Source organism: Peromyscus maniculatus, chromosome 20 (genome assembly GCF_049852395.1).
Source record: "Peromyscus maniculatus bairdii isolate BWxNUB_F1_BW_parent chromosome 20, HU_Pman_BW_mat_3.1, whole genome shotgun sequence".
In the NCBI taxonomy this organism is placed as follows: Eukaryota; Metazoa; Chordata; class Mammalia; order Rodentia; family Cricetidae; genus Peromyscus; species Peromyscus maniculatus.
In genome coordinates, this window is record NC_134871.1 from 51,074,209 (window position 1) to 51,096,965 (window position 22,757).

General features: G+C 53.9%; 2 protein-coding genes, 1 long non-coding RNA gene and 1 other non-coding gene across 8 annotated transcripts in view; 1 reads left to right on the forward strand and 3 right to left on the reverse strand.

The window, feature by feature from the left end:
• Chadl (chondroadherin like) lies at window positions 1–7,666 on the reverse strand. The gene is made up of 5 exons (XM_076556396.1): window positions 7,448–7,666; window positions 5,952–6,135; window positions 3,637–5,352; window positions 3,062–3,228; window positions 1–1,424 (listed from the first exon to the last, which is right to left on the reverse strand). The coding sequence occupies exons 1-5, from the start codon at window positions 7,588–7,590 to the stop codon at window positions 1,238–1,240; spliced, it is 2,397 nt and encodes a 798-aa protein (XP_076412511.1). The 5' UTR covers window positions 7,591–7,666; the 3' UTR covers window positions 1–1,237.
• LOC143269789 (uncharacterized) lies at window positions 3,937–13,724 on the forward strand. 2 transcript variants are annotated; one of them, XR_013046516.1, is made up of 3 exons: window positions 3,937–4,029; window positions 8,237–8,443; window positions 12,386–13,724. It is a non-coding gene; the product is annotated as an uncharacterized LOC143269789 (long non-coding RNA). The 2 variants fall into 2 exon arrangements; XR_013046517.1 differs by having other exon boundaries at window positions 12,458–13,724.
• Window positions 13,102–22,757, reverse strand: part of Rangap1 (Ran GTPase activating protein 1) — a 25,066-nt gene continuing 15,410 nt past the window's right edge. For 3 of the 4 annotated variants that reach the window (XM_042265354.2, XM_042265355.2, XM_042265352.2), the window contains exons 7-16: window positions 21,035–21,193; window positions 20,043–20,156; window positions 19,600–19,699; window positions 19,423–19,507; window positions 17,991–18,174; window positions 16,543–16,662; window positions 15,340–15,442; window positions 14,390–14,478; window positions 14,152–14,273; window positions 13,102–13,958 (exon numbers count right to left, since the gene is read on the reverse strand). In XM_042265354.2, coding sequence (XP_042121288.1) covers window positions 13,889–13,958; window positions 14,152–14,273; window positions 14,390–14,478; window positions 15,340–15,442; window positions 16,543–16,662; window positions 17,991–18,174; window positions 19,423–19,507; window positions 19,600–19,699; window positions 20,043–20,156; window positions 21,035–21,193 — 1,146 coding nt within the window. In that variant the 3' untranslated portion in view covers window positions 13,102–13,888. The remainder of the gene's footprint in view (window positions 13,959–14,151; window positions 14,274–14,389; window positions 14,479–15,339; window positions 15,443–16,542; window positions 16,663–17,990; window positions 18,175–19,422; window positions 19,508–19,599; window positions 19,700–20,042; window positions 20,157–21,034; window positions 21,194–22,757) is intronic. The other variant, XM_042265353.2, reaches the window with a different exon arrangement.
• On the reverse strand, window positions 22,035–22,173 carry LOC121824542 (small nucleolar RNA SNORA55). The gene has a single exon (XR_006066482.2). It is a non-coding gene; the product is annotated as a small nucleolar RNA SNORA55 (small nucleolar RNA).

A 22,757-nucleotide genomic window follows, 5' to 3' on the forward strand; every position in this document is an offset into this window, starting at 1 on the left:
TACAAGTAAAAAACATGTTTTCCATATTTGTACAGGATTAAACATTTTACATAATACAAGTGAAAACAAGTTGTCCCAAGAACACACATACATTCATGTCCAAACAACTTGTTATAGATTAACAGAGTATAAGCAAGCAAGGTATTTTTCTCAGCCAGTTCTTTTACTGGCAGGCTGCATTTTGCAGTTACAAAGAAAAGGCCATTTATTATTTATTTAAGACTATAAAAAGTCTTGAATCACAAACCTAAACGTTTATATATGAAAACCAGTCAGCTCTACTTCAAGTCCTAGGGTGCAGACTCATTCATCAACAGTTTTTTATATCAGAAAGTGAAGGGCAGAAATGGGCACAAGGAACCATCATCGATCACCAACTCACCCTAACAAGAGAGGCACGTCAGCTAATAATTACTGGGCTGCTCTGTTCTTGTTCCCTGACCTTAACGAGTCCCTCCCTCAACTATGTGCCCTTCTAAACTTTGGGGTGTTTCTCCAGGTTTTTCACCTCAAAGCTATTAACAAAAACATCTCAACCTAATCTTATTAACAATTCGACCTCTCGCAATTCTTTCTAAGGGTGGTGGTTGAATCATTAATCTGCTCCAGCAGCAATGCTTGGAAAAGTCAATCACTGTTATTATAAGTACCATTAACACTGCCCAGTGAGGGGCTAGAGCCCCCTGAGAGTTTTCATACAACCCATTGATTATGAGGGACATGGTGGTCACGAAGACAACAATCAGAGCTGTGCTCACCTAACAGCATGAGGTCCTCAGGACACCCAGTCCTCGGGGCTTTGCCTCTCCAAGGCTCACTCAGGTGTGGCTTTGCCAACTGCCCAGCTGTGTTCCATGAGTTCCAATGCTTCCTGTTGGTCCCCTCACATGACCCCCAACATTCAAGGACCTGACTATCACATCAGGTGACATCTCAACCTGTGACTGACAGGTGCTGGGAGGCAGAGCCAGCACCTGAACTTCCATTCTCCTGCCAGGTCTGTGAGGTTGGGGTGGCCAAGGGTGGAGTCAACACAGATCCAGTGAAAACAGGACTAGGATAAATATGCTCTGGTGTCCAGCGAGGAGAGGGACATTACTGTATCATGCAGCAGGACCATGGGTCATTACCCAGTTCAGGAATCACAAGTCAGGACCAAGAAAAATCAGGGCTGTGGCTTCCCAGCAGCTTTGGGACCCAGCCCTGCCTCCCACCTAAGGCCAACCTTGTCTGTTCCTCAGTGTCTTCTGCTGATAGAGCTTCTCCTGGCACTGAACCTGGAGGTTGGTGTCCTCTTGGCCTTCCTGGCAGTCCATCCTGGGCAAGCTTCAAAGACAGTAGCTGCAGCCTTCACCTTCTGGCCACGGACACTGGGAGGGGTGGTACAAGTGGCCCCCACCCGCAGGTTCAGCCCAGTGAGCCACCTGAGGAGGAGAGAGATGGAGAGCTCACGATGGGCACGCATGGGTGAGAGATTTCCTGAGGGGTGTGAAGGAGGCTTAGAGAAAGTGCACAAAAGAACAGTTTCTACTGAGTTGTGGCTGGGTGGCCCGCCTCCAAGTCACTTTAAACCTCTGACCCCTTCTGCTTAAAAAGGGGATAATAAAACAGTAGCTTACCATGTACCAGACACTAGATCATCAATTTATAGCTGCTAACATGAATTTTCCAGCAGCCACGATGATGTGGGTTAGATTGCTCATCCTTTTCACAGATGAGCAAAGAGAGCCGTGGTGATCATTTTGTGAAACGTCAGAACCTGGGCTGCCTAGATCTCAGGCTTGCTTGTCTCCAGATTCCCGATACTTTATTAAGACAACAAAACCAGGCAAACGGTCTCACGTAGCCCAGGTGGACCTCAACTTCTGATCTTCCAGTCTGCACCTCCTGAGTGGGGCGTTACAGATGTGTGCCCACACCTGGTACTTAGAAAGCCCTAGAAACCGAGCCCCGGGCCTTCGTGCTAGGCAGGCACCCTGCCGACTGAGCTGTGTCCCCAGCCTTTGTTTCCCTTGAGTCCAGGCTGACCTCAGACTCCTGATCCTCCTGCCTCCACTTCCCAAGTGCTGGGATTACAGGCGTGGTCACCACACCCAGCTTCTTGTTCTATGTAATTGTGCCAAATGTGCAAGTGCATTTCTTAGGTCCCAGCACACCAAGCGAGGACAACAACATCCCAACTTTATGAAGGTTTGGTCAAAGCTCGGTCCCCCTGTGCCACTGAATTCTCTTCAGCTTGACTCAGACTGGACCCATCTAGGAAGCCGGGACCTCAGGTGGGATTGCCTCCACCAGATTGGCCTGTGGGCATGTCTCCATGGCGTTATCTTGATAATAATTGATGTGGGAGGCCCAGTTCACTGTAGGCAGTGCCAGCCGAGGTAGGTGGTCCTGGGCTGTGTGGGAAAGCCAACTGAACAAGCCAGTAAGCAGTGCCCCGCCCCCATCTTCCTGCCTTGAGCTCCTGCCCTGGCCTTTCTTGATGAACTGTAATCGTAAACTAAACCCATGCGGAGTTGCTTTTTTTGTTTGTTTGGTTTGGGTTTTTCAAGACAGGGTTTCTTCTGTTTAGCCCTGGCTGTCCTCTTGCTCTGTAGCCCAGGCTGGCCTCCAGCTCAGATCCACCTGCCTCTGCCTCCCAATTGCTGGGATTTAAGGCCTGTGCCACCACAGCCTGGCTGATGGTTCTGAGATAGGATCTCACTATGTAGCCCTGGCTGGCCTGGTCTATATAAACCCGGCTGGCCTCCATCTCACAGAGGTCTGCCTGCTTCTGCCTCTTGAGGGCTGGGATTAAAGGCTGTGGTCAGCATGCCCAGCTCCCCTCTTGCTTTTTGGTCATGGGGTTTACCGCAGCAACAGAGGCGCTATCATCATCCTGTGTACTCAGGAATAGTAATGACCCGGCAAGCGTGTATTCATGCTTGGCTCCGAGGAACCTCACAGCCACCCGACGCTGGCTAGCGGTGCGCAGCCAGGGTTCCTCCAGGGAGATAGCTGGGCCTGATGGCAGCAGTTGGTATCCCTCTGGGGGTGGAGTTCTGGGGGTGGGGGTGACTACCTGTACAGTGGGAGCAGCTGGCAGTCGCAGTGGAAGGGATTACCACTGAGGTCGATGAGCTCCAGCCCGCTGAGCCACGGCAGCGCAGGCAGGGACTGAAGTCGGTTCTTCTGCAGGTACAGGTTCCGGAGCCCTGTTCCCAGGCCCGAGAAGGCCCTGGGAGAAACCTGCAAGGAAGGCGCCAAAGCCCTGTTGTGGGTCCCTGCCAGGTGGGCGGCCTCCCTCCAGCAGAGAAGACGGAAGGCCCAACGTGGTCCACATCGGAAGGGTAGTTCTTTGCTTAAAACCCAAGTGGGTCCTATTCCAAATCACACGATGCCCGTCCTCTTTCAGTTAGGCCCGAACCCACCCTTATCACTGCCATGCTTCTTAGGGACTCTCAACAGCAGGTAACCGCTCACACTCGAGGTCTTCCATGCCCCGTGGCAGGCTGGCCTCTGGCTGCACCTGCCCTGACACCCACACCTGAATTCCCTAAGGTTTGAGGAGGAGTTTTGATCTATCTTGGGGTCCTCACGCCCTGCCTAAAATGCTTGCGGAAGGAATGCACTCCCCTGGACTGTGCCAGCACCCACCTGCTCCAGGCCACTGCTATTCAGGAAAAGCTGCTGCAGCGACCGCCCCACGGGCTGAAAGGCCCCGTCTTGCAGAGCCCTGATCGGGTTCCCCGAGAGCTGCAGCTCCGTGAGCGCAGGCAGCCCCTCCAAGGCTCCCGTGGGCACCTCTCGCAGCTGATTCCTGTCGAGATGCAGCTTCTCCAGCCCCCGGGCCGGCCCCAGCGCCCCAGGTGAGACCTGGCTGATGTGATTCGCACCCAGGTAAAGGCAGCGCAGAGCCCGCGCTCCCGCCAGGTCCCCGGGCGCCAGGCGCTCCACCGCGTTGCCCTGGAGGTGGAGCGAGAAGAGGCTGGGCAGGGCGCGCAGAGCCGCCCCCGGGACGCTCAGGAAGCGGTTGTGCTCCAGGTACAGGTAGGCGAGCCGGGGGGCCCCCTCGAGGGCCGCAGCGCTCAGGCCGGCGAGCTGGTTGTCGGAGAGGTAGAGGTAGAGCAGGCGATCCAGGCCCGCCAAGGCGCCGGGCTCCAGCTCCGCGATGCCGCAGTGCTGCAGGTGCAGCGACACCAGGTGGCGCAGGCCCGGGAAGGCGGCGCGGGGCACCGACGGGAAGTGGTTGCGTCTCAGGTCCAGGAGCTCGGTGGCGTTGGGGAAGCCGCGGGGCACGGTCTGCAAGCCGCGGCCGTCGCAGGCGCTGTGCCGCGTCTCCCCGACGCACACGCAGGCTGGAGGGCAGGGCGCGGCCCCGGCGGCGGGGGCGGCGTCCGGCCGCGGGGAGCGAGGAGGGCCGCGGGGCCCGGCCGGCCGCTCCTCGTCCTCGTCCTGCTCCTCCTCCGCCGCCGCCGCGTCTCCCGGGCAGCGCAGATCTGAAGGGCGCAGCGCGTCCAGGGCCTCGCCTCGCAGCCTCCGCGGGCCCCGGCACGCGCCGTCCGAGCGCACGCGAGCCCGCACCAGCCACTCGAGCAGGGGCCGCGCGTGGCAGGCGCACCACAGCGGGTTGCCCTGCAGCCGCAGGCGGCGCAGCTGGCCCGGGCCCTGCAGCGGGGGCAGGCTGCTGAGCTGGTTGCCGCGGAGATCGAGGGTGTGCAGGCGCGGGCAGTGGGCGAAGGCCCGGGGTCCCAGCGCCTGCAGGGCCCCGTGCTCCAGGGCCAGCTCCCGCAGGCCGGGCAGCGCCAGGCCGTCCTCCTCCCCGGTGTAGGTGAGCGGGTTGTGGCCCAGCTCCAGACGCGCCAGGCCGCGGGCCTGGGACAGGGCGGCCCCGGGCAGGGCCTGCAGCTCGTTGTGGTGCAGGCTGAGGCGGCGCAGGGCCGGCAGGCCGGCCAGGGCCTCGGGGGCCAGCACGCTGAGCGCGTTGTGGGACAGCTGCAGCCAGCGAGTGCGCAGCAGCCCCTGGAAGGCCATGGCGGGCAGGTAGACCAAGGCGTTGTTGGCCAAGTTGAGGGTGGCCAGCGAGCCCAGGGCGCCGAAGGTCCCCGGCCGCAGCTCCTCCAGCCTGTTCCCCTCCAGCTCCAGCCGCCTCAGGGAGCCCAGCCCGTCCAGAGCCTCCTGGGGCAGCAGGCTCAGGCGGTTGGAAGCCAGGTTGAGCAGGAGCAGGCGGCCCAGGCCTCGGAAGGCCCCCTCGGCCACCAGCTCCACCTGGCAGTGCTGCAGGTCCAGATGTGTGAGGTGTGGCAGGTCCCGGAAGGCGGCTGGAGGGATGATCTTCAGCATGTTGCCCTGGAGGTCCAGCCTCTGGGTCAGCTGCGGACAGGAGGGGTGGGGGAGGCTGGGTTGCACAGGGACCCCCAGCCTTGGCCTCCCTCACCTCTCAGATTCTCTTCGGCCACCTAGCCACCCTCACTATGCTCTTTTCATTTGTCACTGCCCTTGGCTTTCTCGCCCGTGGATTCATAACTCCACAGGGCAGAAAAAGTGTCTTACACACACACACACACACACACACCCGGTTTACCCCAGGACCTGTCACCAACCGACATTTATAGTCAACCAGATGTCTTAGCCACACAAAATGGATTTTAAATAAATTATGTCGTTACTGGTTTTGTTTTTGAGACCTGGTTCTGGCGGGCCTGGAACTCACCTATGAGAACCAGGCTGGCCTGGAACTCAGTGAGACCCACCCGCCTCTGCCTTCTGGGCTCTGGGATTAAAGGTGTGCGCAGCCACTGGACTTGGCTGTTACCGATTTGTTTCCCTTCCCATTTTAGATGTGGAGACCGGGGCTCAAGGAGCAGGAACTTGACAAAGCAGGGCCGCTGGTGTGAGCCCCGCCTCCTGCCACCCCACCCCCACCCCGTTACCACACTGCTAACCCATGCCAGTACCACCCCTCTTCTGACCTCAGGGATGGCGTTCGGCACCTCAGTGAGGTTCTGGTGCCGGCAGGTCACGTGCCGCCTGGAGTTGTCACAGACACAGGCCTGTGGGCATCGCTGGGCAGCTACGTGCCAAGCTGGACCCAGCGACACCACCAAAAGCAGCAGCGGCAGCGGCAGCCTGAAGGCAGGGGTGGAGCTCTGGGGCCTGAGAGGAGAAGGAGAGCTGAGGTCCATGGGGCCTCAACCCTGGTGGGCACTGAACCCCCAATAACAGGACAAGGAGACCGGGCAGTTCCCGCCTCAGGGCTCCTTCATTCTCTGGGCACAGAAAAGTGCCATGGCTCGGCCGCCTTCCCCCGCCTCCCGTGGGAGCAGCGTCTGGTGTCAGCTTTGGTTTGGTGGGGGAAACGAAGATGCAGAAAATGAACCCCAACCCGCTGAGACCTGACTCTGGACTTAGGACAGTGTGGCGGCAGCGGGGGAGAGCCCTTGCCTAGCCCAGGTCTTAGGCTCAACTGGGAGGTCCAGATGTTGAAGGGCCTGAGATCCCCGAGTCTGTGTGCTGGTCAGAGACATGCAGTCATGGTGAGCCGGCAGCCCAGGCCTCTGTTTACTTCCCCGTTTGTCTTCTTGTTACCTGAGTACCACACAGCTGACTGGCCTGACACAGGGGAGGGGAACCGAGGGCCTGGGGGTGGGGCTGCACCAGGCAAGATGTATCCCCCTTGTCCACCCATTCATTAATGCACCACCCATCTTTCCACCCCTCCACCTCACAACTACAGCCCATCTCATCTTTGGAATGATTGTTACCACCGTGGCTCTCCTGGCCTCCCCTGTGCTCCACCTAGCAGCCAAAGGGAATTTTCCAGAATACAGATGGAATCCTGATCCCTCCCAGGCAAACCTCCTAGCCTCTGGCTATCACCTTTATCGGAGCCCCGATTCCTGGTGCCCCAGGAACAGTGTGTACATTCTCCATCACATACGCAAGTGGCTTCCACATCACCGCACAAAGTCCAGCATCAGCTAGTTCTCTCAGCTCCTTTCTATATACCTGGGTCACAGTGTGAATTCTGAGCCGTCCTCGCTCATGCCGGGCTGAAACCTCACCCATGGGCCTCCTCATAACTACTAGGATTGTTACTGCCTTTGTCTCCTTTCAGTCCGAGAATTCACCCCTTTCTTGGTGGGGGTGGCTTTCTCTAGACTCGGGCGTGAGAGGCAGGGCAGGAAGGGGACCCATTAGCCTGATTCCTGAAGAGACAAAGGTCCAGGGCATAGAAGGCTGCCATAGATAACTCTTCATATGGCCCCCAAAGACTAACCCACAGGAGTACGCTGGAACAGCTACATCCCCTTTTCTTCTTAGTCACCTCTGGAGAACCTCAGGTACAAGGAATATCCCATGGCTTCTGCAGCCAGCTTCCCAGCGGCACAAAAAGAGAGTAAGGGATCATCTGTGGCCACCTAGGTCATCCATGGCTCCCTTGCACCCTCAGGGCCCCAAAACTCACCCCTCCATGCCGACTGGAACTGCCAGCCCTGTCTGGAGGCCCCGCACAAGGGAAAGACCAGGGACCGTCCCCGACTGGACGCTGGCAGTACCCCCTCCCTGCCCATGGGCTTGGCAGCAGGGACAGAGCTGAATGGGAAGCATTGTCGGCAGTCCAGCCGAGCTGGGGCTTCCCCAGGCTGCGGGCAGGGGGTGGGAGCAGCGGCTGGAGTTACAGGCTGCCTGTCCAGCACAGGCTTAACAACACGGTCCAGGCCCGAGTCCTTGGGCTGGTGGGAGTGGATGGGGGCGTGGAGGAGCCTGCGGGTGGGTCAGCATCTCTGGGCTCTTGCAGGCCCTGCGGGCCCCTAGGAAGAACTCAGCCCCTGGAAGTTAGAAAGTAGTTCACTGGGTTGCTGCAAGGAGTTAAGGTAGGAACCTGGATCCCAGGCAGGCAGGCAGGCGCTCAGAAACCCTTAACTCCTTCCTTTCTGTCCTGCACACTGAAGCTCCTGCACTCACACACACTGACGCTCCAGCACTCACCCACACACTGACGCTCCAGCACTCACCCACACACTGACGCTCCAGCACTCACCCACACACTGACGCTCCAGCACTCACCCACACACTGACGCTCCAGCACTCACCCACACACTGACGCTCCAGCACTCACGCACACACGGAAGCTCCTGCACTCACACACACATTGACGCTCCTGCACACGGACGCCCCTGCACACGGACGCCCCTGCACACGGACGCCCCTGCACACGGACGCTCCTGCACACTTTGCCTTTTCCCTTTCACAGCAGGTGATTGAGGATCATCCACACTGATGCCTGGTCATAGCCATATTTTTAAACTGTTACATGGAATTCTACAAACAGACCGAAGACCTAAAGCAGTCCGTGGTGTACACCTATAGTCGCAGCACGCGGGAGGCTGAGCCAGAAGGATCATAACTTCCAGGCCGGCACGAGCTACACAGGAAGACTGTTCCAGACTTACTGATAACGGTCAGTTTTTCAGGTTTATTTTTTTAACTTTTCGTTTGTGCTTACCCTGTGTGTACAGTGCACTGTGTGCATGCCTGGCACCCACAGAGGTCAGAAGAGGGCACCGGATCCCCGAAATTGGAGACACTGGCAACCGAACCTAGGTCCTCTACAAGAGCAGCCAGTGCTCTCAACCCATGAGCCACCTGTCCAGCACTGACTTTCTTTTTGTTTGTGTGTGGGGAGCTTATTTCAAGGCAGGGTTTCACTGTGTAATTTTGGTGTCTGTCCTGGAACTCACTCTGTAGACCAACCAGGCTGGCCTTGAACTCAGAGATCCACCTGTGTCTGCCTCCCGAGTGCTGGGATTAATAGCATGCAGCCTGTGCTTCCTCAGGCTCATAGAAATCTTGCCTAAGCTTTTCAACCATGTAGACTACCATGCCCAGCAGCTGTTTTTCCTCGTTAGGACGTGAGCTGTGGGCCTTCTATGGCTTTTTTTTTTTTTTTCTTTTTTTTTTAAAGTTTTATTTATTTATTATGTATACAGCATATATGACCGCAGGCCAGAAGAGGGCACCAGATCTCATTACAGATGGTTGATGAACCACCAAGTGGTTGCTGGGAATTGAACTCAGGACCTCTGGAAAGGCAGTTAGTGTTCTTAACCTCTGAGCCATCTCTCCAGCCCCCCCTTCTATGGCTTTTACATTAAGATGATTTCATTCTTTTCCTAACTTGGGGTTTTATCATGAAAGGCTTCTGAACTGTCAAATGCCTTGTGTGTAAGTGTCTGAATATGTGCAGACCATGTGCGTCCAGGAACCCATGGAGTTCAGAAGAGGGTGTTGAATCCCCTGGAACTGAAGTCAGGGGCTGTTATGAGCTCTAAGTGAGTGCTGAACCTGGGCCCTCTGCAAGAGCAGTATATATATATATTTTAAAGATTTATTTATTTATTATATATATAGTGTTCTCTCTACACACACCCCTGCAGGCCAGAAGAGGGCACCAGATCTCATTACAGATGGTTGTGAGCCACCATGTGGTTGCTGGGAATTGAACTCAGGACCTCTGGAAGAGCAGCCAGTGCTCTAACCACTCCAGCCCCTCCAGTCATCCCTCCAGCCCCTATGTGTGCTTTATTGTACACATGGAATTTAGTTCATCATCACCGGGAAAGTTTCCACCAAATTGTGTTGTGCTTGAAAATGCTTGAAATAGCCGGGTGGTGGTGGCACACACCTTTAGTCCCAGGCACATCTCTGTTTGAGCCCAGCCCGGGCTACAGTGAGTTCCAGGATAGGCTCCAAGCTACACAGAGAAACCCTGTCTTGAAAAACCAAAACAAAATAAAATGCTTAAGATAAACTTGAGGTGAGACTCCCTGAGTTTGAACCAACACTAGCTACTCAGCAGTTGAACCGAACTGCCTTCCTGCCTCATGTGGCTTGTTACTCGGCTGGCCACGGTGGCCACAGACCACGTGGTACTGGCATCAGACCTCGGGCCCTCGGCAGGGATGTTGTTAACCGTTTAGCCATCTCTCCAGCCCCAAAGGCAGTATTTTTTACCCCTTGTTCTTATGTGTTCTGAGACAGGATTTCTCTGTGTAGCCCTGGCTGTCCTGGATCTCACTCTGTAGACCAGGCTGGCCTTAACTGGGGGACCTGCCTGCTGGATTAAATATGTGTGCCCCCCTCCCCACCCTCAATATGTAGTCTGTTATCTTTTTATTTTAAATTATGTTGTGTGTGGCAGGTATATGTTATACATGAGTGTTGATTCCCTCAGAGGCCGGAGGTATTAGATCCTCCGAACTGGAGCTACAGGCAGCTGTGAGTCACCCAGCATGGGTACTGAGAACTGAACTCGGGCCTGCTTGTAAGAGCAGCATACAGACTTAACCATCTTTCAGCTCTTGTTTTGAAAATGTAGCCCTGGCTGGCCTGGAACTTGAGTGACCTTTCTGCCTCTGCCTTCTACATGTTTTTTGAGACAGAATCCATGTAGTTTGGTGCCAAGTCTTTAGATTTATGTACTTTATTATTTTTATGTGTATGTCTGGTCTCTGCAGAGGTCAGAAGAGGGCATCAGATTCCCCAGGACAGGAATTACAGATGGTTGTGAACTGCCGTGTGGGTGCAGAGAATTGAACCTAGTCCTTTGCAAGAACAGCAAGTGCTCTTGACCACTGAGCCAACTCTCTAGCCCTGGCTTCATATTTCAATCCTCCTGCCTCAGTTTCCTAAGTGTTGGAATACTTTGAATTATCTCACATGTCAGTGACAAATCTTACTTTGGTTATGGTTGTATGATCCTTCTGGCTTTTACTTTTTGAGGTAGGGTCTTGTGTAGCTCAGGCTTGCCTTGAACAATACGAAACTGAGAGAAACTTTTAACTCATGATCCTCCTGCCTCCACCTGAGTGTTAAAATGCTGGGATTACAAGCATGACCATCTGTGCCAAGGCTTCATGCATGTGAGGCCAACACTCTAACACACGACACCCTTGTTCCCTTTGGCCTCTGCTCTTATGTGACAGTATGTGCTGTTGCATATTATCTTTTCTTTTTTCGGACAGGGTTTCCCTGTGTAGCCCAGGCTGGCCTCAAACTCACAGAGATCCACCTGCTTCTGCCTCCTGAGTGCTGGGATTAGGAGTGTGCGCCATCACCTGCCCTGGCTCATCTTTCAGTTTAAAAACTGTATTGGAGTGTGTGTGGGTGTGCATAGGAACATGCAGACCACAGCATGTCTGTGAGGGATTAGAAGACAATTTGCAGGAAGAACATTTCTCCTCCCACTACCTGGGTCTCAGGGGTAGAATTCAGAAGTCAGGCTTGCAGGGAAGTGTCTTTACCCACTGACCCACCCCACCAGCCCTTTAACTGTAATGTCTGTATATTAAAATGCTAGTGTATATTTTCATACTGGGGGGGGGACAAAGGTACCACAGCATATGTAGAGGTCAGAGATAATATGTGGAAGTCTGCTCTCTTTCGACTACGTTGTCCTCAAGACTAAACTCCAATGTCAGGTTTGGTGGGGGCCACCTTTACCTGCCGCACCAGCTTGCTAGCCAATCTTTTTAAAGATTTAGTTTTTGCTTTATTTTTTGTTTTTGGTTCTTTTCGAGACAGGGTTTCTCTGTGTAGTCTTGGTGCCTGTCCTGGATGGATCCAGGCTGGCCTTGAACTCACAGAGATCCGTCTGGCTCTGCCTCCTGAGTGCTGGGATTAAAGGTGTGCGCCATCACTGTATGGCCAAGATTTACTTTTGGGGTGCTGAGAGATGACTCAGAGGAACCAGCATCCACATGGTAGCTCACAACTATCTGTAACTCCAGTTCCAGGAGACTAGACATAGAGACTAGACATACATGCAGGCAAAACACCAATGCACAGAAAATAAAAATTAAAAACTGCTGTTTAACAATACAAATGTCAGCTGGGTGGTGGTGGTGGTGGTACATGCCTTTTATCAATCCCAGCACTTGTGAGGCAAAGACAGGCACATTTCTATGAGTTCGAGGCCAGCCTGGACTACAGATTGAGTTCCAAGACAGCCAGTGCTGTTACAGACATACCCTGTCTCAAAAAACCCTAGCGGGGTGGTGATGGCACACGCCTTTAATCCCAGCACTCAGGAGGGATTACTGAGTACTGTACTCAAAGCCAGAGAGAAACCCTGTCTCGAAAACAAAACAAAACACTCCAAAAACCCCAACCAATCAAACACATAACACAAATGTCTACTACAGGTTCCATAATTAAAAATGTTTATTGCAGCCGAGTGGTGGCGCATGCCTTTAATCCCAGCAGTGGGGAGGCAGAAGCAGGTGGATCTCTGAGTTCAAAGCCAGCCTGGTTGGTTTACAGAGTGAGTTCCAGGACAGCCAAGGCTACACAGAAAAACCCTGTCTTGAAAAACCAAAACCCAAAACACCATGTCTTCTTGCAGAGGACAACAGTTCAAGTTCCAGCACCCACACGGAAGCTCACAAAAGCCTGTAACTCCTTCCTGTTTTTCAAGGGATTCAACTTCCTGGAACTGGAGTTATGGATAGTTGTAAGCCGCCATGTGAGTCTGAAAACTCAACTGCAGATCACCCAGAACAGCAAGTGCATCAACTGCTGGGTCGTCTCTCCATCCCCAGAGACCAGATTGGGTGCTGAAGGCCTGCTGTGAGGGAAGAGGAACTCTTGTCTGAGGTAAAGGTTATATACATTACATAGGAAATTCAGCCCCATGTCATCTACTGGGAAGTAAGCAGGGCCCTCAGCCCATCCTCCCTGTCACATGCCACCCTCCTGGCCTCCCACCTGAACCTCAAGACTGAAGTACTTGAAGGGTCCTCTGCTCCCTGTTCATTGTCCACACCCTGGGCCAGACTGGGAGCTCCTCAAGGGCAAGCAGGTAGAAGAACCAACTCCGCACCGTGGCTCACAGGGAGAGCCCTACTCCACGGCCACAGAGCAGAGGAGGAAGCAGAGGGCCCAGGAGGAGACCCAGGCCACCTGCCCTCTGACGGAGATGGGGCGGCTTTCCATGGGTCCTGGAGGTCTGGACTCCGGTCCTCACGCTTTTATGGCAAGTTGTCTTCACCACGGAACCCCCGAACCACCACCCCAGCCCAGAGATGGACCCACTTTTGATGAAAAAAGCTTCTGGGCCTCTGCAGCTACCACAGGTGACTTTTATTTGTGAAGCTCCCAGGCACAGCCCAGACACACAACACAAAGGAAAGCAGGAGGTGGCCACACAGCCACTAAGGGAAGTCACAGGGCATCTTCTACCCAGCACAATCCCCAATGCACTATCCTGCCTCAGAAAAACCTCAAAGAGCGACCCACCATGTAGCTCCGGCATTAGGGAGACCCGCCCTTCCCTCCCCAGGATGAAGAACAGGTCTGGGCCAGCCAAGGGGCTTCCTCTGGGTATAAGAGCCAGGGCACCCCAGGCAATTCCCACTCCCGGGCTATTTGGGGTTGGCCCTCGGCTCCTCCTTTGGGCCAGATGGCTGAGGCTAGAGTTTGACTTTCTGATGACAGCCCCAGCTCTGACAGTTCCTTAGGCACGGTAGAGACAGCAGGACACAGTGACTCCCCAGGCTTTGGTGGGACAAAAAGGCAGGGCAGGCAGGACAGCCACCAGGGCCTGCGGCTAAGTTGGCGGTGAGTTTAATAACAAAGCAGCTTTCAGCCCTTTCCCCTGGGTATCAATCCCCCACAGTGGACCTGGGTTAGTCCAGCAGGGAGAGATGAACATCTGCGATCCAGACAGGAAGTACACACCTACACACACCACACCGACACACGTACGCAAGGGACCAACACGACACACGAGACAAAGACCCTGCCTCTGGTCAAAGTCCTATCCAATGGAGACGTTGGCTGAGCTCAGTCCATCCAGGTCCCCCTCAGTCACTGGTGCAGGGTGAGGGACAAGAAGATGGTTTTAAGCCTATACGTTGTGTAGTGTCTGCAGCAGACTGTGGCGGGCAAAGGAGCAGGATTCCAGGGCGCCATTGGGCCTGTGGAGAAGGCAGCTCAGTGAGGGTCCTGGCAGCATCAGCGGGGGTGGGGTAGCGTATGGGGGGGTAGCGTATGTGGGTGGGGTACATGTGCCAGCCTCTGCAAGGACAATGTCAGTAACTCTGGCCTTTGCACAGGATCCAGTCCAGGAGCCTTAGACAAGAACAGGCACAACAGTAAGGTCACACTCACTTTGTCACAAAGGCCAACAGCAGGGGTGCAAGAGCCTTGGGGAAGTAGTCCTGCTGTACCACATGGTTCAGCACCATCAGGGGGCCATACAGGCTGGGGATGGCCTTGATCTTGTCTTCGCTCTGCAAAATACAAGTGGCCAAGCTCCAGTCACCTGGGAGACCCAGTCCTACCTCAGTGACCCCTGGGAGTGACCGGGAGCTACCTTCTCTAGACCTGCCACTCCCTGAAGCCTTACCTTGAGCAGACCCATGTGGATGAGCAGCCTGGTGAGGAAGGTGTTGGAATTGAAAGACGAGGAGCTGAAGGCCTTCTTCATGAGGGCATCTACAGGGGCAGAAATGGAGCGTGGCAGATGCAGGCAGCAGGGGAGGGAGGGTTAGGCATACATAACTCAAGGGTCTCCTGAGCCCCCGAGTCCTGCCCTGTCAACAGGTAGACGTGGGAGGGACGACAGACAGGTATAATTGATTGGGGGCGGGGAGCTGAACCAACGAAAGGCTCACTTTACCCGTGGGAACGCCCTGTCCACCTGGTATTTATAAAATGGGTGTGGCGACAGCACCCATTCTGTCCACCTTGCACATGGGGCCTGGGCCATGGAAACTCCAAGGGAGGTTTTAGATATTAGGAGCAAAAAGGAGGAGACCTGACGGGGCCATGCGAAAGACTCTGGAGCTGTTCATGGTTCCTGGAGGGCAGCCGGAGAGAGCGTCCTTGCCGGCCTCCCTTCTCACTGGACAGGACCGACGCCCCCCCCCCCCCCCCCTGCAGAGCAGCACAGCCTAGGGCATGTTTCCGCTCCCTCTCTTGTCATGAGCTAGCCCTTCCTGCAACTTCCTCTCTTCTGTGCCTGGCCAAATCTGACACACTGGAGGTTCTAACAGATGTGACGAGGTAGAAGGTGACAAGGTTGGACTGGATGGAAAGAATGACAGACAGGGCTTGGAAATCTTATGAAGGTGAGAGAAGGTGTCCTCTGTGTGGGAGAGCAATGGGCAGTGTCTCCCACAGGGCACAAAGGCTTCTGACAGGATAACTCACGGAGCCTTGCAGATGTGACTACCTGCCCTGACCCCACTCGGCTGAAGTTCTAACCCTATACAACCCCACGGCTTTGGGAGGTTCCCCGCATGCAGAACACAGGAGAGCATCCGGGGTCTACCAGCCCCACCCAGCTCACATTACCGACGGTATCCAGCACTGCTGTCTTCACTGAGGCTTCGTCTCTAAACACAGATGCCACCTTCAGGAAGGCCGAGACAACCTTCTCAGGGTCAGAGGTATCAGTCTGAGGACAGATAATGGCTAGTTAGGGGCCACAGCCCCGACTTCGTGGAAAGTAACTGCAAAAGGCCTTGGCACTCTGGGGGGCAAGGAGAGGCCATGACTCATCCCAGATTATTCCTTGGAGTCTGGTGAAAAGCCGGCCCACAACAGGAGCAGTAAATCAGTTAATGCACCAAGTGCCATTATCCCCAGGGAATGGCCACCAGCACCTGACTAACACTAGAAATCCGCCAGAGGGAGCCAACATTCACACAGGAAGGCTGGCACTATCCTGTGAACAATGAAGAAATGTAAAAAGTCAATTTCCTAAAATAATGGCTCAGTTTCAAGTGTTAGATCCACTCACTGGAAACCCCTGAGAACTCCACTGAGAACGCCAAGAAAATGTAGACTCGCATGAAATGAAAATGTTTATAGCATATAATCTCGTGTCCTGAAAAGAACAGTCCCAGATAAGCTTCTGGTTGCTGTCAGGTGACCTCCAGGTTTCTGGTGTGTGCTAGAAGAGCTGGCAAGACAATTCAGCAGCCAAGGCAGCTTGCCACCATGCCTGAAAACCTAAGTCTGACCTCTGGTAGGAGAGAACAACTTCTGTGAGTTGTCCTCTGACCTCCACACACACACAAAATAAAATGCTTTTTAAAAAAAAATTGACAAGGTCTCACTATGTGTCTTTATGTAGGCCAGGCTGGCCTTGAACTCAAGAAGTCCACCTGCTTCCCAAGGTGTGCATGCTTGGTAAAAGGCAGTGCTTTTTACACCTACGAGGACATGTGGTCTCCATTTCTACTGACATGGAGAAATACAATGTTAAGGGGCTGCTCCTCCCTGAATGAATGAATGAATGAATGGCCATCACATGAGGCTGGTGGGCAGCTGAGCTGCACAGATGCTCCAGAAAGGGGATTGACTCTAGAAACAGCTAAACAGGCAGAAGCCCATGGAACACTAATGTGGGCATCCATGAGTGTGAGTCTGGAAAACATTCAAATTCCCTAACTAGAGTTTTGCTGGGCCATGGCAGGGACTCTCACTGACAAGTCTAAATTCAGGACTGTCCATCCTGTGCTATGTGGAGGTCCTGGAGCTGGGAGCTCTTACCTGCTGGACTATCAGCACGGAGACCTTGGGACCAAGACGCAGCAGCTTCTCTGGGGAGGGGAATGACAGGAAGGTGGAGAGGTCTGTGGGTGGCGGGGAGGACAGCACGGGAGCTGGCTCCTGAGAAACAGGTGACACAGGGGCTCTGTAGATTCCAAACCCCAGATTCCTCCACCCGGCTGTGCCCGATCCCGCTGCAATAACATCACTTCCAGCCAGTCCCGAGTCTAGGCCTACAGTTGGCTCTCTTTCTCACTCACAGGTCCCCAAGCACAGGGGTTCCAAGGGCGCTGACCCCAGTGTTCCTGAAGCCTTTGGGGTATAACGGGATACCGCCACCTTAGCACTCCAAATGGAGCTTTGCCATGTGAACGAGGTCAGTGCCTGGGTCAGTGCTGCCAGCAAGGACCAGGTGCCCAGGGAGACCCAACCCCGAGAGGCACTTTGTCAGGTCACTGCGCCCAGAGCCCAGGAGAGCAGCCCCGTTCTGCGGTGGTGTGGGCAGTCTAACGGCTGCACCCAGACTCCCTGGGGACTTTATCTTGGAACCTATGAGACACAGATGAACAGATCGCCAATGGGGTCAGGCAAACTCCAGTCTCAGTCAACCTGAGGGCTCTACACTGTCCCCAGGGGCGGGTTGTGTGGGATATTTGTACAGCTGCTGTGATTGGTGTAATAAAAAGCCGAACGGCCAAAAGCTAGGTAGGAGATACAGGCGGGATTTCCGGGGAAAGAAAGAATGATGGGCGGTACGTGACAGAGCGTAGATTAACAGAAGTGGATTAATTTATAAAAGCTAGCTAAGCTGGGTGGCCGTGGCTCAGGCCTTTAATCCCAGCACTCAGGAGCCAGAGCCAGGCGGATCTCTGTGAGTTCAAGGCCAGCCTGGTCTACAAAGTGAGATCCAGGACAGGCATCAAAACTACACAGAGAAACCCTGTCTCAAAAACAAAACAAAATAAAAATCTAGCTGAAAACAAGCCTAAGCTAAGGACAAGCTTTCATAATAAGTCTCCATGTCATTATTTGGGGGCTGGCTGGTGGGACAGAGAAAGACTCGGTACAGCAGCCACCAGGATAACCCACTGGGGTAAGGAGCAAAGACTGTACTATATAAGCCCAATCGCCTACATCTATCTTCTAAGTGCTGGATTACAGGCATTAGTCATCATGTCCAGCTATGCTTAATTCTTGCTGGTTTTCTGTTATTGTTTTAAAAAAAACGTACCAATAGTACTATGTGCTCTAAACACAAGCACACACATGCACTTACTTACATTCTGGTAAAACACTTAGACACACACAGAAAGGTCTCTCCTGATGTGATCTGCTGAGAACCCTGCTATCCATTTGGCCCTCATAGCTATTAGATGTGAATATACACCCCCAACAGGCTTTCCGGGACCAGGACTCTGATCCATCCCAGCAAATGACAACAAACTTACCCCACTGTTAGGGTCCAGAATCTTCCGTGGGGGTGTAGCTGACTCCTCTCCTTGCCCTCGCTGCTGCGGCTCTTCCTCTTCATCCTCCTCTTCCTCATCATCCTCATCTTCCTCCTCTTCCTCGTCATCCTCCTCCTCTTCTCCTTCCTCGTCTTCCTCATCCTCATCCTCTCCCTCATCATCACTACAGAGAGAAGCCAGCTGAGGCCTGGCAGCCCATGGCGCCTCACAGGCCTAACTGTCACGGCTCTGGCCAGGACCAGCACTGCTCACAGGATGGCACTCAAGGGTCAGCAGGGTGTCTGTCATCTGTCTTTCATTCCCCAGGGATGCTACCCATGCATTATAGACACACAAGAAAGAGAAATGGTCTCTGCCCCAAAGGAGCCTGAGGATCTGCCCAGTGGGATGCCCGGGGCAGCGCCAACTCTATCTCATGGGACCCCAGGAGGCTATGGAGGTGGAAGGGTAATGGCAATCTAGTTCCCTAGACCCTGAATGAAGCTCTGGAGATCTGGCCTATACTAGAGTCCTCAGCCCTGAGAACACAGAAGTGTGTGACACATGAATGAAGCCTCCCTAGGGAAGACGGAGGCAGAGACCTCCTGCTGCTGCCCACCTCAGCATCTCCTCTTGCCTCAACCTCTACCGTTCCTGCCAGTCAGAGAGGCGAGCCCGTCCCCTTCCGGTGCCTGCACCCCCCACAATGTCTGTCCTTCACTCGCTGCTTCTGCTCACAGATCTGCTGGGAGTGGTGGCACATGGCTTTAACCCCAGCAATGGGAAGGCAGAGGCAGGCGGATCTCTGCATTCCACTCCAGCTAGGGTCATACAGTGACCTGGCCACTTGCAGAAGACCAGAGTTCAATTCCTAGCACCCACACAGTGGCTCACAGCTGCCTGTAACTCCTGTTCAAGATCTGATACCTTCTTCTGACCTCCACAGGGACTAGGTCGACACATGAAGAGACAGACATACATGCAAGGCAAAAACATTCATCCACTTAAAGATAAAAAAAAAAAAAAATTGAGGGCTGGAGAGATGGCTCAGAGGTTAAGAGCACTGACTGCTCTTCCAGAGGTCCTGAGTTCAATTCCCAGCAACCACATGGTGGCTCACAACCATCTGTAGTGAGATCTGGTGCCCTCTTCTGTATACATAAGTAAATAAATCTTAAAAAAAAAAAAAAAAAAAAAAAGACAGCAGCCCTTTAGGGAGGGGCCTCCCACATGCAGGTCAGTACAGTGGTCCTCCTTAACCCCCATGGTTCTCTGCTGAACACACACACGCTCTCCATCCTTTTCTCTCCAACACCAAGCACAAGGTGCCAGTTACCAGACTAGCAGACAGCGAGAGAAACCATTGGAAGTAAGTGAAGAAAGAGCAGGCCTGACCCCTGGCCTCTGGGGCCACCTTCCCAGAGTTCCCTACCTGAGGGATGCCAGCACCTTGGCCATATTGAAGCTGCCCAGCACCTCCTGAAGTTGCTCACAGCCCTCTTCTCCCAAGGCATTGCCTGATTCGGGAAGGAAAGGAAGGTCAGGGAGGGCAGTGCTGGGGCCAGCAACACGGGCTGAGCCAACCCTCCAGTCCCCACGGCCTACCTACCATTGAGGTCCAGCTTTTCCAGCTCAGCCTTGTCAGCCACAGCCTCGGCAACCACCAGGGCGGCATCTCTCTTGATTTCACAGAACGACAGGTTCAGCTCCTAAGAGCAAGGGGAAGGAAGGGGTAGAGGCATGCCAAGCCTGGGCTAGGAGACACGCCCTGCTCTCCCAGCTTCCCCATGAGCAGTAGCAGCAGGCTCGGTCTCCCAGCGGGGGCGTGGGGGTATGAAGATCAACAATAAAAACAATGCTCTGAACCCCGCACAAAGTACTTGAGCTGTTCACACAAAGTGAGAAGTGAGAAGGCCGAGGCCTGGCCACCCTCCTCCACACCAGACCCTTTCTGAGTCATATCCTACCGCCCTGATGCAGGAACCCCTGAGAGCATGGTGCAGCCGTGAAGGATAGAGGGCGGGGGCGGGGTGTGGGTGTGGGGATTAGCACCTTCAGCTTGGGCAGGCCCCCACGGACAGCATCTGCGATGGCAATGGCCCCCTTAGAGCGCACGAGGCAGTCCCCGAAATTGATCACCTCCACTTGCCGTAAGGTCTTCAGGGTCTGACAGGAGGAAGCAAGGGTCTATGGTGATGCCACCAGCCGTACACCGGCCTCACCACCTCACCTGTTCTTTTTATCACTGCCTACCGGCACCTGAGGCCAACTAAACCTCAACCACACTACTCCCCACATTACGGACAGATTTCTTCCTGAAGCATGAATCAAATCTAACTGCATCCCATCACATCAGGGCTTAAGACTCTCCATGGCTCCCTATTACAGACAGAGAGTCTCACAGAGCTGGCACCACGACAAAGTCTCCAATCCTTCTTTTCCCTTCATTACCCACCCCCAACACCCTGGCATTTCAAATCAGGAGCAGCTTAGGAAGGCTCTCATTGGTCTGCAGACCTCTTTCATTAATCACTGTGCCTGAACCACCCACCCCCACCGTTTGTCAGGTGACCAGTCTTCATCCTTAGCCAAAAAAGGCAAGCTACCACAAAAGCCTCAAGCCCAATTCGATCTTCCATCTGATGCTAGTACCTGCATCTGTGACATTTATAACTCGTCTTCCACGGCCCCACCCACCCAGAGGCCATAGCTCTGTGCTCAGAGCCTGGACAAAACTGGTCAGCAGTTCCTTCCCGCCTCGTACAGGATCTCCCTGAAGTAGGGACCCGAGCACAAACGCACGGACACAGGCTCAGTATGCAAGCACTGCATCAACAAGGAAACGGGACCATGGCAGCTTCTGCCTTTGCAGCTTGAACAGAAGCAGCTCTGGTGAGGACCCGAGGTCACTCAGCAGCAGGGACTTGTAACATATAACCCTGCTCTGTACAAATGAGCAGGGCTGTGAGGTATTGAACATGGAAGGGCAGAAGGGTGGGTGAAGAGCCATGCTTGCCAATGAGCCTCCCGCCACCCCGCCTCACCTCAGCCATGGCCACCGCACCCTTCTCAGTGAAGGTGTTGTCATTCAGGTTGATGACTCGCAACAGGGGGTTGATGGAAAACGCCTGGGCCAGGGCGGTGACACCGGGGTGGTTAATTCCATTCTGTGGCATGTGGACCTCTTCCAGAGTCCCAATGATCTGCAGGGGGAAGAGAGCGGGCACTGTGACCTGGAGCTATAGCAACATGCAGCAGCAGGAGGAGGGTAGGGCAGGTGCTGCCACCAGATCAACCAAAGGCTGTTCCAGGGCACAGATCATGTCGGGGCATCTTCTTGACCCCACGGCTCTCCTTGAGAACTCCAGCTCCCAGGGAATACTAGTTTCATTTCTGTCGGGGTGATAAAATGCTTTGACCAAAAGCAACTTAAGAAAGAAAGGGGGCCAGGCATGGTGACATGTGCTCTTTCTTACTCCATGGCTTGCTGGGTAGCTGGGTAGCCGGGTGGCTGGCCCCTGAAGTCCTCTACCTTCTCTCTTGCTATTCCTATTCCCAGATTTCTCCCTCTATATAACCTCTCTGCCTGCCAGCCCCGCCTATCCTTTCTCCTGTCTCGCTATTGGCCAGTTCTTTATTAGACCATCAGGTGTTTTAGACAGGCACAATAACACAGCTTCACGGAGTTAAACAAATGCAGCATAAGCAAAAGTGACACACCTGAAAATAATATTCTACTACAAGGTTTTGTTTGTTGTTGTTTTGTTTTTTTGTGAAACAGGACTTCCTTTTGTATTATAACAGCTGTCCTGGATCTCGCTCTGTAGACCAGGCTGACCTCAAACTCAAGGAGATCTGCCTGCCTCTGCCTCCCCAGTGCTGGGATTAAATGGTGTGCCACCACCGCCCAGCTGAAAGGGCTTTTTTTAAAGACATGTTTTAAATGAAGGTCCTGAGGTCTGTTAAGTCCAAACAGTCAGTACCCTTCTTCTTAGTTCCCAGTACTAGCTCCACCATCTTCAAACCCCCCCTTTCTCAATTAGGAAAGATGGCAGAGATGTAGGGAGAAGCCCTAAGGCAAATGGAAGACAACCTGTCTAGATGGGATAGCCTCTGCTCATGGTGTAGCACTGTCTGTTCCCAGACTAGCACCAAGCAGCAGGAATGGGAGAGATTCAAGTGTGGGAAAGAGGTTTGTAGTCTCTTTCTGTTGACAGCTCCGAGTCAGAGTCATTATTTCAGGGGTAGCCAAGGCAGCCACTGAAGAGCGTGCCTGTTCCATCACCAATCTTGCTACCTGTCCTGCTCAGCTGCTCCTCTTCACTCACACAGTAGGGCACAGCCCATCAACAGTGCCGCCCACATTCAAACTAGGTCTTTCCATCTCAATTACAATCAAGAGAGACCCGCAGACACGTCCACAGGCCAACCCGATCTAGACTAACTCCTCACTAAGACTCTCTTCCCTGGGGCTAGAGAAATGGCCCAGGTCTGGTTCCCACAATCCACACTCTGGCCTCACTGGCACACACATGTACATGCAGCTGAAACACTCACACACAAAATACAAATAAAGATCCTCTTTCCAGGGGCTGGAGAAATGGCTCAGTGGTTACAAACACACACTGCTCTAGTAGAGGACCTGAGTTCAGTTTCTAGCATCCATGGTGGGAGCTCACAATGGCCTGTATCTCCAGTGCCAGTGATCCAATGCCTCTGGCCTCTGTGGGCATCTGCACTCATATGTACAAACGCACATATAGACAC

Excerpts from the sequence above, each read along its gene's own strand:
- Chadl (XM_076556396.1), bottom strand. The coding sequence starts at position 7,590 with ATGCTTCCCATTCAGCTCTGTCCCTGCTGCCAAGCCCATGGGCAGGGA. Across the intron at positions 6,136-7,447 it reads GTTCCAGTCGGCATGGAGGG|GCCCCAGAGCTCCACCCCTG; the intron begins GTGAGTTTTGGG and ends TTCTCCTCTCAG. Across the intron at positions 3,229-3,636 it reads ATAGCAGTGGCCTGGAGCAG|GTTTCTCCCAGGGCCTTCTC; the intron begins GTGGGTGCTGGC and ends CCTTCCTTGCAG.